The following is a 17,148-nucleotide window of genomic DNA, read 5'->3' as shown; positions in this document are numbered from 1 at the left end:
ATCATTATACTGCAAATACATGCCTAACCGTCTGAGCTCAGCTCCACAAGCAAGGAAGGTGACATTACACTAAGTCTATATGGGACTGTAGCTTTACTGAGTCCACTGTCAGGTTTAACATTGTATATTGTATATATATATATATAATTATATAATATAGATAAACTATACTACTTATTGACTGTTTACGTGTTGCAAATGTCACCTACTTGAATAGACGAAGAAAAAAGAGAAGAAAGATGAATGATGGTGGAGGGAATCGGTTTTCCCCTGAAAGAATGTGATTACATGTGGCAGAGCTGCTGCAGTGTTAGGAAGCCTCACGGAGGATTTGGACCCCACATTTAGGAGACTGATGTCTGGCTATCAATCAAACATAGTAAACCAAATAAAAAATAGTGATTCAAATATAATTATATATATAGAACAGAATAGTGTGCTGTTTGTTGTATTATACAAATGCTCTAAGTATCCACTTCTGATAAGAACACAGTTACAGTCTTTCCTCTCTTTTCTGCAAATGATCTGTGTTACCAGTGAGACAAATGTTTTAAGCAGTTTTTAGATGCCTTTTGGAAAATCTTTGAATTCCTTCCTGGATGCTTGTGGAATTCAGTGCAAAGCACCCAGCAGCAGCAGATGGGCTTACCTTGTGGAATTCTTGCATGTGCCCTGCATGTATCTTGCATAACGGTGATCAGACGACTACCTAACTTGCAAACGTGGTTTGACGATCAGGCATATCACAGCATCACTTACTTACTGAGCATAGTAATCATCCTTGGGTCACGTCTGGAGAATTACATGTTGCCACGTTTTAAACTGATCTGATCCCTCGGGATTTATCGTCATAATGCCACACAGTATAGGATGACACAACAAAAACATATTAAATGCCACAAATGTCTGTCCTGTGCAGTGATTTAGTGTGTCTGTAAAACAAAAACAGAATTTTGGATGCAATAATCATATTTTATAAAGTCTACTATCCATCCCTCTGAATAAAAGTATCAACTATCTATCTAGATGCCTTCTTAACATTGTAAAGGCAAAAAGAAAATAACCTTGCTTTGTCCACTGTGCAGCAGTGGAGTGAACTCATAATTCAAAATTTTCTGCACATCTCAACCTATCCGGTGTCTCATTTCTACGTTGAATTGAGGTGTAAAACCCCGCAGCAGTATACATTTAAGGCACATTTGATTCCTGCTGTGAGAGAAGGTAGCAATGGGCTTGAATGATAAAATTGCGTTGTCAAGGTAACAGGTTGTTCTGAAGACTGCAAATATGTCGTATTGGGGATGCTCCTATAAAATATTTCACCCTCTGTATCACTGCACTACATAAGCTCTGCATTTCATTCCCTTAGAGTGAAGCAGGTAACTGCAGATGTAATATGCTTTGCATTCATAATTTATAGGTATTTAATAGCCAGTCCGTCTTCATCAATGTTATTGAGATTGTGCACTGCAAATCTCATTTGCAAAACCAAATCATAGCTGTCGGAAACCTTGAGGTGGCATGGTGATCCTTTTGAAATGATGAATGAAGAAAAAGGTGGAAGCTGCTAGAGAATAGAGATACACCGAGGCACCCTTTAACATGGCTCCTGAAGTAACCATGGATACCTCTATTTCATGGATCGAGTAATTTTAGCTGGAGTGAGATCTGAAGGATACATATCACTTCTTGTGCACAACATCATATGCTATCATATTCAATTTTAAGTTATATTCTGTACATACTGAACAATATTCATTCAAAAAGTCTCTGTATTTTTCACATGCACTATGCCTTTAGTGTGTCATGGTGAGATATTACAGTGCAATGCACTGCACAATGAACTACTAACACATGTAACATATATTTCCATTGTGTATACTTTAACCCAACGAATGGCAGGTGTGGCAATCAAGCCTATAGCTTTATAGATCACATACCAGCGAGTGAATAATGTTTATTTTGAGTGGAACCGGGTGACCAATATCATGGCCATTATGGATACTTTCCAATTCTTTGCGATACGTACCAGAGAGATGTTTTGAAATCGCCCATTGCTGCGAGTAGCAGCAGCCATGAATGGAAACGTTATTCATAGACATGTTGCCTTTGCGTTCGTGAGTCTTGTTTCTGAGTGCTGAGAGAATAGACAGCAGTGCTGAGCCTCGTCGGCCGCAGAGAGAGCAGGCAAAGTGTTGGCACTGTCAAGGCAACCATAGAGCTGGCCATGAGGGATCAAGACGAGATATAGCTACGATAAAAACAGAGCAGCTCTGAGATGAACTCAGTCAGTCTCTTTAAGTCGAGACACAAGAGACCCGTCAACATGCCAGAGCGTCAGAACAGTTATCTCAATAAAACATAAAGAGCACATTTCATAAATGCATGGAACGTCTCTGAAACTAGATACTGATAAGTGTTTCCATAACGACACATTTGTTGGTTTTAGTGGGGAATGTGATCCAATTTTAAATAGTTAAACGTACACTGATCCATCCACAACATTATGACCACCAACAGGAGAAGTAAATAACATTGACTATCTTGTCAGTGTTCTCCTGGGAAACTTTTGGACCTGACAATCACCCACCTAAACCAGACCAGACACCTCCACCCCACAGCAATGACATTCCTTGATGACAGCAGGATGCAGCCTGACACAGAGGCACACACAAACAGTTTAATGAACGACTCAAAAGACATCAAATACAGCATCAAAGTGTTGACCTGGCCTCCAAATTCATTAGATCCCAAACTGATCAAGTATCTGTGGGTATGATCCACAGAGGTCCCTGCCCTCAACCCACAGGACCCAAACCCATCCCACTAACAATATTGGACACCACAGGACACCCTCAGAAGGTCCATGTCCATTCTCTGATGAGTCACAACTGTTTTGGAGGCACAAGGGAGACCTACACAATATTATGAAGGTTGTCATAATGTTATGCCTGATTGGTGTACATTTAAATAAAATCATTAGTCTGGGTTAGTTGGTTGATGACCTGGGTGTGTGCAAATGCTAATTAATTTTAAAGAGGAATCCATCATGAATTACATCATCTTTAAAATGTCGATTTTACACCTGAACCTCTATATGTCAAAGGAACATACAGAGTTTTACAAGCAGGGCTCAGATATAGAAGTGCAGAAAGACATGTTGAAATGTGCTAATAAAAAATAAATTATACCTGGATAATAAAATAAAACTGATCTGACTGTATTTAAATATATTTTCACACTGAATATTTGTGTGGTAAATGCAGGAGAGTCACTCGTGTGTTTGTTGTAATTCAGCTCAGCCGAATGCTCTCTGACTCCACTTACTGGTTTTAGTCAGCAGTCAATGATGAAAGCAAATAACTTGGTCTTTCTGATATTATTACAATATTTCCTATTTATGCTGTTCATGACAGATTGCGGATCTCGCTCATATGTTCAATAAAGCTATAATAAAGAATGCAGCTTGTTAGGTTTGATTTCTGATGCATCGTTCACTGATTTATCTCCCAGGAGAATCTTTACGCTGTTATTTGTCAGTAAACATTAAAGACGATGCTAAATGGTGGAGTGATGAGGAACAACACACAAAAAGGTGCAACGGAGGTCTGAACCTGTGCCTGTGATTTGTGGTCAGCACGTCTGCGGCAATGGAGGAGTTGTAGCTGTGGACAAAAACAAGAGCAGTTTTCCTTGATATTATTCTGATCACAGAACAAAAGGATCTGGTTCAATACATCACAAGTAAGGCCTAATCACTGCTTATATGATCCAATTATCAGAGAATGGGATTTTGTCAAAATAAATGAAAACATAATTTTCTTTCTCTTCTCATTAAGCTGTGTTTAATTATTAAATGGGGTGCGCTATCATTTTTAAACTTGCTCGAAGTCGGAGGATTTGTTGGAGCTTTTAAACAACGCTCAAGTACCTCTGTGAATGTGCCAAAAAATGTTCTTCTCCGACGAATCTTTTATTCATAGATATATCAAAGTAAAATGGAATGATTCAGGGCAAGAAAATCACAATATTGTACCCCGCTGAAACTCCAGCTGTCAAATGCAACATTTCTCAAGCTAAGCTCCAGGTAAGAACCTGGACGAAGGAAAGAACTCCACGGGGCCTCAAGTTAATTGAAGATCAGCCTATTGTCCAGTTGTAGCCTTTCAGTAATTCCTAGTGGAGCAGAATAAAATATATTGCCTAAATTGCTATCTACCTATAGATCTATCTATATTCTTATAATCCCTTATCACTGCACCGCATGTGTGTATTTTATTGAAACAAATGAGACCAAATCACAACACTACAATGTAAATTGTACAAATATTGAATCTGATGCTAATGCCATAATGACACAGTTAATTACAGAGCCCAGGCTAGTCTAGAAGCCAGTAAAGTGGACTGGTTACTGGGAAGTGACATATTTACTGATGGTACACTCACAGATTGACTCATTCTATGTCAAATAAAGACGTCCCTTTGTGTGAACTCTAACCCCTAAACATATTTGCAGTTCGTTATATTCTTTTATGAAATAAATGAATTAATATATATATATATAAAAAAATCATGCTCTCTACATGGAAATAAGGATGTTCATTGCTGCCACATCAGGAAAATAAATAAATAATAAAAAAAAACATCAACAAACGTTATAACGTGACATGTTTCACGTTATGTGATCATATGCTATGTTGTTAATTCACGTCATAACGTGATCATTTATTACGATTTAACTGACGTGATCACGTGTTGTATTCATATATGTGTTATATGAACAGTAAATGAAATGTTTTGAAATTAAAAAGCTAAAACACTACAACATTTGACCACTCCTGCTGTACTGTTTCATAGGTGAAATGTGTAGTAGCTTATTTTCTTAAGTAGCTTTAAATTGGTTGTAAATCGGATCCCAAGAGCTGATTACGTTTCATGGAATAGTATTGCTTTTCTATGATTTGGCCACAAGTGGGCTCTGTTGTCCGCCTGTTAATGTTCAGGAGTCAAAACGGGAACCTACTGAATATCTAATGGTTTCTTTGCAGGAATTACGGTTTATTTACTCTACTTTGTTGAGAAAAAAAGGCCACGGCGTTTTCTAAATGACAATAAATGAATGAATAAATCTTTTCAAAGGGTCTCCGCCCATTTTTCCACATGACCGCTCTGTGACCGTTTGAGTTGAGTGTCAGGTGGCGCTTCATTTGCGTCAAACAGTCAAGAAGGTTCGCAGATTTGTCAGACTTATTCTGGTCATTTGTTTCATCACATCAAACAGGTTATGACTTGGAGACTTCACTCATTCATATAGTGTTCACCCAGTTATAAAAGACAGAGCAAAACCAGAAAGACTTAAATTTATCTTCTCCCAGAAATTCAGGAGGGTTTTTGAAAGTCAGTGGGATAATTCTGTGCAAACCGAGGTCACACATTTGTACATATTTAAACTTATTTTGATCTAGTCTCAAATCATCTTTGGTTTTGGCTGTTAAGGACTTTTTTGGTAACTATAATTTTGTCTGTTTGGTCATAACTTTTCCTGCCCACTATAAGTTTGAAGGTAGCTATTGTTAAGGGAGGAGGATGGTAATAATTGCTACCTGGATTTCACAATATCAATTATGAGAGACAGACAGATGTGAAATGTCAAACTGAACAGTTCATATTATAGACTACTGAATGAAAGTGTTTAATCAACACCATTCATCAAGTACCGAATAGACCAGAAATTATATAGTTTATACTCATCAGCAAACAGTTCGCCTACGACAGCTGTGTTAAAATTATATTCAAAATGTCAAGCATCGAAGGCTGGGGATAAAAAGATCATTTAGACAAATGGAAAGCACGACTACTCCAAAAACACACGGTGCCTATAATCTTTATAATCTAAGAAATTCAATATCATTCTCACATTATTATTGGTAATCCCATTTTCTGCAACATTTAGACTGCAATAGAATTTGTGTAAATCACTTTTATATTTCGGAGTATGGAAGAAATATAATATAATATAATATTAGATCATACTAGTTCATAAAATAAAGTAAATCGTTATCATCTAGACTTGTGGATGGACTTTGCGAGTGGACGCACTTTAAAACATCCTGATGCAAAACTGCTGCTTTATTTGATTTTATTTGAGTGGACACAATGACAAACTCATATATTGATACAAGCATGACTGAATCTATACGTAACACAATATAAGCACAGGTCACGTATAAACAGTCCGTAAATGGGTAATAGTTCATTAAGGTCATCGCCACGTGCAAAACAAACAAACTGAAAAGTTGTGAAAGTGACAATAATTTGCTTCATACTGAATCTTCCTTTTTCTTTCCTGTAACCTGAAACAAAGACGGAACCATCCATCATATCGCTGGGGATGACCGATACCTCTATTTTTACTTTCGAATCGATACCAAATAATACCAAGTCTAATATCCCGAGAGCGATACCGTTGTCGATACTTTTAGACGTCAACTTGTGTAAACTATATGAAAATTATGACTTTTACAATGGACGTTTGTGAATGTAATTATGAAAATGTATTTTATAGGCTGCCTGTGTATAAGGATTAAACAAGCTGCCGAATATCAGACTTCACTTTAATCAGAGTAATTGAAGACATTCTGCTCATATAAACAAAATGACAGAAAATGTGAGCGAATCACATTTAAATCTCTCTCAAACAAAAATGAAAATAAGGACAGTCATTTCAATATATATTCAATATAATTCTTTCGGGACAGATTGGTCTTCAGGTCAGAACTTGACAGAACTTGAACTTTGACAACAAAGGTCTCATTCTACACCCATGTCATTTGCCATTTAATGTTTTAATGTTTTTGTTGAGAACCAACAGCGTGTTGACATGATCTACGTGTATATGTATGTGATGGGCACTGTGATGTATTTTCACTATATGCCTGGATTGTCTGCCCATCATAGAGGTCTGTCTCAGGTGTGGGGGACATTTTCCTGCGCTCCCTCTCTCATACTCTCTTACTTTTTAGGAGTCATAGAATTATTAATATTTCTTGTGATACTTCTTGGTATTGATGTTTAGATATGAAGATTCTCAAAAACACACGTCTAGATCGGAGGTATCGATATTTCTGGATCGATACGCCCATCCGTCATGTCGTCACAGCTGGTCTCTGCTGCAGCCGCGTCACTTGGGGTGTGTAGTTCACGGACCCTCCTCCTCCCTCCTGCCGAGTTCTGTGGAACAAGCTCGGCCAGATAACCCACAAGCAACTCCTAAAGCGGCTCAACTTCACGGTAACTACATCCAAAATGCAAGTGTTAAGACGACGGAAGCTATGTAATAGTTAAATAAGGCAGTTATGAGTTTTGTTGAAGTTGATACGTAACGCAAATACCCGTGTTGCTAAGTTAGCTTGATGTTAGATTAGCTAATGCTAAAGTTAATTTTGTTGCTTACGGCCTGCCTTATATATGTTAAGACGCTGCATACTGTGAGTGTTGTTTAACGCTACTTGGCAGCTGCAGTTGTTTCGCTTTGTAACACAAGCTAACTTGGCACAATGCTAGTCTTCGACCGAGTAAAGTGTAGCTTGTGGTTGTAGCACGGAAACTGGTCTGTGCAGTAATGTCGAAATGCTACCAGGTGATGTTAACGTTCAGAGATGTCATTATAAACCCGCGATACTACAAGACACCTTTGTTATTTTTTTAGCTGATCATCTTTTCGCAGTGTAGGTGTGGCGTTTTCCCCCATAACAGGAAATATTTTAAGAGGGACCAATGGGTGTGTCACTAATTAGACAAATAGTGAAAACGCAGGACGTGCCACTGCTTGATAAGAAGTGAAACGCTTCCAATAATCTACTCAAACATTGAACAGGTTGGCATTTTTAACACATGACAGGGAAGACGTTTGAACGGCGACAAAACAACACGTGTTCGTTGTAGATTACTTACTCTCTTTTTGTTTGTTTTCTCTTGCATCTGCTCCTTCCGCTTAATTACTTCTTTTATATGTTTTCACTAGAATTTCCTTCCTTTCCCAGATAAGCCTCCAGAATGAAAAATGAAAAACATTGTTACTGCAGTGCTGGGCAGTGCTCTTTCCCCAGTCGTGTCATTCATGTTGTACTTTGCGTTCACAGTTAACTGAAGATGTTTTTTGCCAAAAAATTTATTGGTGGCATCATCGATGTTGTCAGGTGAGAATCTTTGTAGTACACACTTAAGCAAAACAAAAACAAACTGGGCTTTGTGGATTCATGTTTCCTTTTTGTCTCTCGCACTTTGTTCGTAGCAACATCGACCCAGCCCAGTTTGTGCCCTCTGACCCTGTGAGTATCAGTAGCGTAAAGAGCAGCTCTAACTGTTCTACTGACCTTGCACTATCGCAGTGTCTCTGACGTTTGCCGGCGCCTCTCTCCCGCAGCCTCCACCACGCAGGCCGGTAGCATATGCAGAGCAGCATGAGAACGATGAGGAGAAACAGTTCCGCAGAGTCTTCCAGCAACTTGCAGGAGATGTGAGTACTAGTATCAGTACCTATGGAGTATCTGTCCATTCTGCTGCACCGTGCAGCTTTTTTCAGGTCTTTTAATGGTGAATATTTATCATATAGGACATGGAAGTGAGCCCTCCTGAATTGATGAACATCCTTAACAGAATCATTGGAAAACGTAAGACTCGTTTATATACATCACATTTATAATTCTTGTCTTACGCATCATTGTGGCTGTTTCTTTTAGTTGTTAGTGGTTTTCCTTTGCTGTTCCTTTGTTCCTCGCAACATTTAAACACATACTTTTTTTTTTAATAACATATACACACACATTTATTGGCTGTTTCTTCGTATCTTAGATGGAGACCTGAAGACGGACGGTTTCAGCATTGAGTCATGCAGAAGCATGGTGGCCGTCATGGATGTATCCTTTCTGTAATTAGTCAGCTTTACGTGTTGTGTACTGCAGATGACAGTATTGAGCTGACAGCAACAACAGCACAATAATTACACACAGCGCAGAACAAAAACAAACAGTCTCCTAAAGGGAGAAAACGTTGACTCCACAGTTCTTGGAGCTGACTCAATTGGAGATTGAAACATGAATACTAATTACTGTCATGATGTGGGGAACAAGACATATTTTCTCAGTGGGGCCGGCGAGCTTTAATGACTTTAGAGTGTGTGAAGGTTACGCACTGAGGAGACATCAGACTTGCTGTACTCAAGATAATTCGGTCTGATTACAAATGTTTGGGGAAACTTTATTTGGTTCTTGGTGTTTTTAGTGTCGTTCTCTAATGTGGCAGAGAATTTCAGTACAACGTGAAAAAGGACGGCATATGGAAAAACACCTTGGGCAAATACAGCATACGCACAAGTAACTGGTTTAGGTGGAGTCGAAAGGAGGACGCTTTGTCTGTTGTCCTTAACACTGTTTCAGAGCGACAGCACTGGGAAACTCGGCTTCCACGAATTTAAACATCTCTGGAACAATATAAAAAAATGGCAGGCAAGTACAACAGGACCTTTTAGTTTGTCCTACACATCTGTTTCTGTGTTGCACAGCAACATTCCTGTGGTGCGTGTTAATTATTTGCAGCAACAGTGAACACTGAAGAACGGATATTCTGTATCAGCTGATTTGATTGTACAGTGTGCCCGGCTTGTGCATGATTTGATTAACTGCTGGGTTTTTACATGGGTATAGATGTGGCCTGTGTTTTGAGAGGGATTTCTGATAAATACATCTAACAATTTGCATTGGGTGCGTGTCAAAATATACAAGAGAAATTCGCCTTCAGTGCTATTATAATTTTAGTTTGAAGGAATTTCTCAATAGTTGCTGCTCCAACACTGGAGCAACTACTCGGATAGTGAAAGCGACCGTTTTGTTTTTCTCTTTCTAGGTTATGTATTGGCTTACCAGGAAACTTTCAGATCGCATGCGTGCTTTAAATAATTCTGCCGTTAACTGTTTAGGGTGTGTACAAGTCCTACGACGCAGATCGCTCCGGTCTCATTGGTGCGGATGAACTGCCTAACGCCTTCAGAGCTGCAGGTGAGGATCGTTTAACTTTTCAGTATTGTCTTTTGTAGGTTCGCACACATATTCAAATGATTCACACAAAAGCTTTATTAGTGTATGTTGAAACAGACAAAGGTAAGGCGATGTCTACAGTCAGACGTTGCGTGTCTGTGCATGTTTGGAAAAAAAAAAGTATTTGCATAATAGTTTTTGAAAAGCCAGAAATCCAGGGGGCTTGGGTTTCTGACTTTGATGGAATAATCTTTTTAACTTGAGGCTTGTGATTTTCTGTCATGCCCACTTGAAACAAAATTGGACTTAAGCATTTAGCCTGTGTGCAAGATATTTGAAAGTGTTTTCATCTTCTTTCTCATTCAGGCTTCCCTCTCAATGATGACCTCTACCGGATGATCATTCGTAGATACAGTGATGAAAGTGGAAACATGGATTTTGACAACTACATCGGGTGCCTTGTGAGGCTGGATGCTATGTGCCGTGAGTTTCAAAGTCTTAAATGAATTGATTGTTTAGTGGTGGAGGTGCTATATCTGTGTGATAAGAATGATTGTCTGCTGGCCTCACTATCTGTTCTGATGCTTCAGGTGCCTTCAAAACCCTGGATAAGGACAACAATGGGACCATCAAAGTCAATGTTCAGGAGGTAACGTTATTGTGAACATCAGTCTATTTTTATCTAGTATTCAGATTTGCTATGCATTTCTTCAAAAACATTTATTTCAGGTGGTAAGTGAAATGCAGTTCCCCATTTTTGTAAAGTAATCTTCTCTGATCTGTTTGTCTTTTCAGTGGCTTCAGTTGACCATGTACTCTTGAGTCCAGGTGATCACTCTCCTGCTTGCTTAATGGAGCCACTTTGTTTATCTACACAGTACAAAATATTTTATCTATAATCCCCACAACTTTCTGTTACTCAGCAAGTCCCTCGTGCATGCAGGTTTATTTTAGATTCTTCGCTGTTCCATCAGATTTGAAGCGGCGTTAACAAGGGAAAGAACAAACCTGCATGCAGGATGGTCCCCATAGCTGAGGATCAAAGACAAATGCTACTGAGCGACAAAAACTTGTCATGTTGAATTGGTATAATTTGGTCTGCTTGTGTGGTATTTGCTTTTGATGCAAGCATTTGTGAAACCCCATATGTGAAAGCAGGATGCAGCTACAGCTGATCCCACAAAGACAATATGTTGTTAGTATGTGTGTTGTGTTGGCATAGGTCAATTTTTTTTAACAGTTTCCAATCAAACATTCTGCATTAGTTTAACAAAAATGACTCTTTTGACACCTTAACCCGAGTTTGCGTCGGAACAATCGCGTCAGTTCATCTGCTGACAAAGATCTGACTATTCACCTCACTCGCATCTGTTGCCACCAGATTCACCCTGATTAGATTCCTCTCCAAACTGTTTTTTTATTGACTGCTTGATAACATCTCCATGTCTCTGGCGGTTGGTGTGTTACTGTGGGGTTGTTGGGCTGGGATGCTGCATTTCTTCAGCAACCGTAACATTACTTGGAATTTTGTGACAATGTAAATTCCTAAAAAACGTTCCACCTAGTTTTAGCCTGAGTGTTTTGATGACTAACCAGCCATCAGAGATACAGATATTCAAGACCGTTAATTTACCCATATTATTAATCAAATGAACATGCAAGGTTGGAGGTAGGGTAGACTGTGTAGGACAGTGACCATTCCCATTAAGCCTTAAGCTTCATAGGAGTGTGATAGAAGAGATGTGGTCCAAGTCCAAAAGGTGCAACAGGACAAACAGGTCATCAGTTTACAGCCATCTAGCACAGAGAAGAGATCCATTGAAACTGTCAAGTTAGTGGATCTCGGATCATGTCTGGGTAGAATCTTCACATAGTTATTAGCAAGACAACCCTGGAAAGTGATACTTACTGTATATCTGACATCTTATGCTGTTTTGTTTTTAAAAACCAGCCTCACATCCTGTGAATGAAGATGTGTCCTCAATAAAACCGCTCACCACCACCAGATTTATGAATAATGGTTCAGCTGAAACACAGAAAATTGTACTTCAATGTTCTGTAATAATAATAATAATAATAATAAAAAAAAAATACTTTTGTTTTAGAGTTGCACTGCAGTAGTTCTTACTGTCATGAAGGCATGCTGTTTACAGCCACTAGAGGGCTGAATAATGTGTAGATCTTCTAGTCCCAGACCTTGTTTAAAGTGACCTAATATGAATGACTGTTTGTCAGTGTACAGTATATATTCAGTACATCCAGCTCTACCCCCTCTGCAGTAGCGACATCCTAAGAGATGGGGCTTAATGTGGGCAGGCTGTATTGTGCGATTGCTCAGTGCTGTTGTGCAACTCCGGCACAGAATCCCGTTTCTTCTTCTTATCCCTTTACGTGTCACTGTGTCTTTATTCAAAATGCTTGCAGCAGAAAACGCCAGCACAGTGTGTGAATTGATTTTATGTAACAGATGTTTATGCCACTAATGCATGTCGCTGATTGTGAAGATGCCATTATTCAGAGTTTTTAACCACGTGCATATAGCCACACTCATTATTCTGTTAATGAAAGTGCTTGTTAAAATAAATACCTGTGCCATATTTGGAATAAAAATGGTATATCATATGTGTCACTCTTGTTCTTGATGCATTGCATAAATAAAAGGCTGGTTACTGGTGAACTGAGATCTGCCACTTAAAGTGATAGAAACCAAAAAGCACCTTATTTTTTAGGATGCATGAAAGCAATTGAATCACAACCTCTATCAGATGAATGAGTAATACAGTTCATGTTTTACTTTTTTAATAAGCTTAAATTTGTCTCAATTTAAATAACGTTCTCAAAATGATAAAATGTGACAGAAAATGTCCATATTTATGTATCTGATTTCTCAGATTTTTAGTGAATCTTATTTGAAAAGGGGTGTTTGAAGTAGAAAATGTGGTATTGTGGGAAGCAATGACGGATCCACGGGAGGCTCCGCCACATTGCCATTCTTGGCTAGACATCCGTATTTTCTCTCAGTGCATGTGTGTCACAGTCAGTGTTTTGTGTTTTGATCCCATATGGTTGATACTTCGGTGAAGCCATGTGACGGCACCGGAACTTGGCATGCGCCTTCAAAATAAAATGCATTGAATCTAAATGTTTGACATAAACCGAAAAAATGTAACCAGCAAAACAACCAAACTAGCCGTGATTAATCTCACAAGTTCCCGGTATATTAAACGTCCATTTGTAGTATAAGTCGAGAAAGCAGCACTAACAATTAAGGTAGCACTGCCACGCGTGTCCCTGCTTTAGTTGGCTATCCCGCTAAAGCTAACCGGATATGATACGTGTAGCGCTAGTGACCTTGTGTCTAACTTGACAGTTGCAATCTTGTCGATAAGGAAGTTTATCTGCAGGTTTCTGGATCAAATCCCAACTTAGGGGTATGTTCGCCACCTCATCAGCTATTGTGTCATTGACGTTTACTTCTTGAGGTGGGCCTGTGTGAACTGAGGGCTCCTTGGGTCATTTCTCAGCGCAGCGTTAGCAAACGTTGCCTTGCAGCAGATGCTAGCTAACGATGTGGTTTGTGATGTTAGACTAGAGCTAGCTAGATGTATGCTGTGTTTTATGAGGGGACCAAATAGCCAGCACCCGCTAAAACTCTCAGGGCCATTTGCGACAAATAGGTCAAGTGGGTAATTATGTGTGAGTCCTGGGTTTGGCAAAGCTAACTATGCTATCGCATGTGCAAAGTGTTAACAGCATCGTCCATTGTTCATTCACTCTTTCAGTGTTGTCGCTGATCGTGTTGTCCTAACGCCATACCTGCAGTATGTCCCTGTCCAACTGCGTGAACAGGAAGATCTGTGCGTGTGTAACCACGCTACCTTTAAAATACAGATCGTGTCCACTCATTAAGCTTTAACTTTCAACTTAGTAACCTTTCTACAGGTCATTGTTCAGCTGTTGAGTCTGCACCACAGCATCATTTTATCAACACTTGTGAATTGCCAGCTTAATCACAGTTGATCTGATGAGACAGTGCGTCAGTGCCACAGGAGAATACTGACCCTCCTTTACTCTTGAACTTTATTAAAGAGACTGTTGATCTCCTAACACACAGCTGAAGGAGCTGAACCACAGAGGAGCTGGATACCTGCTGACAGTGTGTGTGGAGGATGTCTTCACCCATATACTACAACCAAGACAGTGTTGCCCGATTCAAGAAAAGAAAAGCCCGTTTCACTTTCAGTGAAGTTCACATACTGTTGGATGAAGTGAGGAAGCATCGAATGGTTGTTGTGGGTATGTGTCTGCGAATAAACTGTTCATTACATTCACAATTGTTTCATTCACTTCCTAAACGAAGAGACTATGCCCGGAGGCAAATGGGCGATTGCACAGTAACTATTTAATTTAAAAGTAATTTAGGGATAGTTAAATGGAGAAGAAATTAGTGAACAGTTTGATATAATGACATGTTGTGTTTGTGACTTTTTTTGACTTCCCAAAGGCAAATTCAACCGTGGTGTCCCAACGGACATGAAAAAGCGCACATGGGCCGAGATTACAGCACGCGTCAATGAGATTGGGGAGTGCCAACGCGAGGTCATAGAAGTCATCAAGAAGTGGTCCGACCTGAAGTGTGACACTAAGCGCAAAGTGGCGGCCATGCGGTCGGGGACAGTGCCCAACAGAGGCCTCAACTCACGCCTTTCCAAAGACCTTAATCCAACAGAGAAAATAGTGCTCCAGATCCTGGAGATGGGTGAGGAAGATCAGAGCTCTGGTGACTTTGGCCCACTGGGGGATGACGACGACGTACCGGACGAGGAAGAAGAAATGGAAGAGGAGGATATGATTGGAATGCAAAGCTCCCCAAACGGCGGCTTGGATATGTCGTCGATGCCTCCACCACCTCCCTACAACATGAACGTACTTGCGCAGTCAGGTAGCAGAGACACTTATGACATACAGAGTCACATACGAGCTACATTTCAAACATTAGTGGAGTTGATTTGTGTACGTGTCACATTTATCCTCATTTACGTTTGGCTAATGGGTGACAAATCTTAGAATTTTGCATGGATGGTTAATTGTAATAGTTCAATTAAGAGCTGGAAGTGAAGTGCACGCAAACAACTTTGAATTTTTCAGGTGACTCGTCGCAGCCTGCCTTCGATGTGCAATATGAAGTACCTCCAGCAGAAGGTAAGTTGTCAGATCTGTTGGTAGACGTTAGTAATGTTAGCTTCTTTTTGCTTCATCTGCACGGCTGTTATTGTTGCCTGTGTGCTGAAACGTATGGGCCTTTCCTTTGTCTCAAGACACTGAAACTGCGTTTGGAGACTCAGACTCAGACCAAAGGGATGACGTGCTTCCTTCAACTCAGGCAGCAAAACCAACAGAGGATCACCAAGTCAACAACGGCATCCAGAAACAAGGACAACCTCAGACGTCCTCTGGACCTTCAGCACCAACAGCCGCACTTCCACTGCCGGGTCAGCCCCCGCAGAACACAAGGGACAGCATGCTGCACAATGCATCGTTGAGCCTGCAGGAACAGCACGCCACCAACATCCTGCTGGAGACCGTTTCGCGCTCCCTGGAGCTCCTCTCCGAGTCCGTGCAGCAGCTGGCGGAGACTCAGCAAGAGTTTGTGCGCGAGTCGCTGCAGCTCCAGCGGGAGACGGTGCAGGTTCTCAGAGACTTCACGGGCGGCGCCATCGCTCTCATGCACGACAAATTAAATGGACGGCCAGCGTTATAACAACAGTGTCGGACGGAGATGTTTCTAAGTTGTATCACTGACTTCAAACATGACCATCGGGTGCAGGAACCTCCAAGTTCCTGGGACTTTACCTGTGGTTAATGTTATTTTGATAATACTGAACAGATATTCTGTGGTTTTATTTTAAAACTGTACTGGTAGAAATATTGTATTGATGGAATTGCTGTCTGTGTGGTTACATGAAAATGGTTTGAGAAAATAACCAATATTAGCCATAAAGAAAGAGCAGAGTTTTTTTTTCTACTGAAAGTGACTTCTACTTGCATTTTTTTATTAAGCAACACCACATTTAAAGCCTTTACAGTCTTTTAATGTTGACATGCAACGAATGAGTCTTTTAAATCTGTGTGTGTGTGTGTGTGTGTGTGTGTGTGTGTGTGCGCGCGCGCACGCGTGTGTGTGTGTGTCCTTTTGTTGTAGATTTCCTTTGCATCTGGAGATTATCACATGTACTGTAATGGTGAGCGGATGCGTGCACCTGACCATTATATGGTCCTTATGTCCAAGAGCGAAACAAGGGGTGTTAGATTACTTTGCCTGTAGGTGAATAATTTGTGATTGTCTGATTTTGTTTCGTTCCAATATAAACATCAACACTTGAATATGAAAGTTTCGGCAAGTTACTTTGAATTTGAAATAAACCCTTCATATATTTACATGGTTCAGTATTAGTTTTCCTGGCTGTGGGTCTGTAAAGTGAAAAGCACTCTAGTAGATGTTCGGGAGCTGCCCTTTTCCACCTGATTTCACTGCAGATAATATGTTTCAAATTATCTTCAATTGGAGAATGACCTGTTAAATGGGCTGATTCAAAAACTAGATAGTACAATATGAAAAAATAATCCACTACTGAAAATAGTCCATGATAATCACACATTTCCTCTTTAAGAAAGTAAATACTTCTAAAAACTACAGGGCTGAGCTGATGCAGAAGTTGAATGAACCGTTTTGCGGACGCCATGTGTTTCATCTTTATGAGAAATGACCAGGCTTAAGTGAGGTCACAGGTTAATTTTAGTTTTATGGGATGTGTTGACTCTTAAGTGAAACAGAATATTTACATTATGAAGAGAGAATATACATTTTTACATCATCTCAGTCACACTCGCACCTTGACGGATGGAGACACGTGTTCAGCACATTAAAACAGCTTTGCAGGATCACAGAAGTTGCAGTAGGGGGCGCTACTGCACAATCTGCCTGAGACACTGTGGGGAGCTGATTGGAAACCAGAACCAGACTGTATTTTTGTATATTCTCTATAATACTTTGTGGTAGTAATATATAGACTTAAATAATTCAAAGTGTGGTTTGACAACTCACTCTGAATAT

General features: G+C 39.9%; 2 protein-coding genes across 5 annotated transcripts; both read left to right on the top strand.

Moving 5' to 3' along the window:
• Positions 1-7,169: 7,169 nt before the first annotated feature.
• On the top strand, positions 7,170-12,656 carry capns1a (calpain, small subunit 1 a). Of its 2 annotated transcripts, none has more exons than XM_047606775.1 (11): positions 7,170-7,290; positions 8,142-8,198; positions 8,294-8,330; positions 8,426-8,518; positions 8,615-8,672; positions 8,854-8,918; positions 9,438-9,506; positions 9,977-10,055; positions 10,401-10,517; positions 10,625-10,683; positions 10,830-12,656. In XM_047606775.1, exons 2-11 carry the CDS (start codon positions 8,152-8,154, stop codon positions 10,854-10,856), a joined length of 651 nt encoding a protein of 216 aa, XP_047462731.1. In that variant the 5' UTR covers positions 7,170-7,290; positions 8,142-8,151; the 3' UTR covers positions 10,857-12,656. The 2 variants fall into 2 exon arrangements, with proteins under 2 accessions (XP_047462731.1, XP_047462732.1); XM_047606776.1 differs by having other exon boundaries at positions 7,205-7,307.
• A 478-nt stretch (positions 12,657-13,134) lies between these two features.
• Positions 13,135-16,472, top strand: zgc:153990 (uncharacterized protein LOC768125 homolog). 3 transcript variants are annotated; one of them, XM_047606773.1, is made up of 5 exons: positions 13,135-13,516; positions 14,149-14,330; positions 14,539-14,976; positions 15,183-15,236; positions 15,353-16,472. In XM_047606773.1, exons 2-5 carry the CDS (start codon positions 14,204-14,206, stop codon positions 15,793-15,795), a joined length of 1,062 nt encoding a protein of 353 aa, XP_047462729.1. In that variant the 5' UTR covers positions 13,135-13,516; positions 14,149-14,203; the 3' UTR covers positions 15,796-16,472. The 3 variants fall into 3 exon arrangements, with proteins under 3 accessions (XP_047462729.1, XP_047462728.1, XP_047462727.1); XM_047606772.1 differs by having other exon boundaries at positions 13,137-13,465; positions 14,124-14,330; XM_047606771.1 differs by having other exon boundaries at positions 13,145-13,465.
• The last annotated feature ends 676 nt before the right edge of the window (positions 16,473-17,148 follow it).

The sequence above is a fragment of the Mugil cephalus genome, chromosome 15, assembly GCF_022458985.1.
Source record: "Mugil cephalus isolate CIBA_MC_2020 chromosome 15, CIBA_Mcephalus_1.1, whole genome shotgun sequence".
In the NCBI taxonomy this organism is placed as follows: domain Eukaryota; kingdom Metazoa; phylum Chordata; class Actinopteri; order Mugiliformes; family Mugilidae; genus Mugil; species Mugil cephalus.
This window is presented reverse-complemented; position numbering and strand designations above follow the sequence as displayed.

What these genes read in the sequence shown, in the direction of transcription:
- capns1a (XM_047606775.1), top strand. Translation starts at nt 8,152, where the DNA reads ATGTTTTTTGCCAAAAAATTTATTGGTGGCATCATCGATGTTGTCAG. An exon ending in TAACAGAATCATTGGAAAAC is followed by an intron (nt 8,673 to 8,853) that starts GTAAGACTCGTT and finishes TTCGTATCTTAG; the next exon opens with ATGGAGACCTGAAGACGGAC. An exon ending in GAGGCTGGATGCTATGTGCC is followed by an intron (nt 10,518 to 10,624) that starts GTGAGTTTCAAA and finishes CTGATGCTTCAG; the next exon opens with GTGCCTTCAAAACCCTGGAT.
- zgc:153990 (XM_047606773.1), top strand. Translation starts at nt 14,204, where the DNA reads ATGTCTTCACCCATATACTACAACCAAGACAGTGTTGCCCGATTCAAG. An exon ending in GAACGTACTTGCGCAGTCAG is followed by an intron (nt 14,977 to 15,182) that starts GTAGCAGAGACA and finishes TGAATTTTTCAG; the next exon opens with GTGACTCGTCGCAGCCTGCC. An exon ending in TGAAGTACCTCCAGCAGAAG is followed by an intron (nt 15,237 to 15,352) that starts GTAAGTTGTCAG and finishes CTTTGTCTCAAG; the next exon opens with ACACTGAAACTGCGTTTGGA.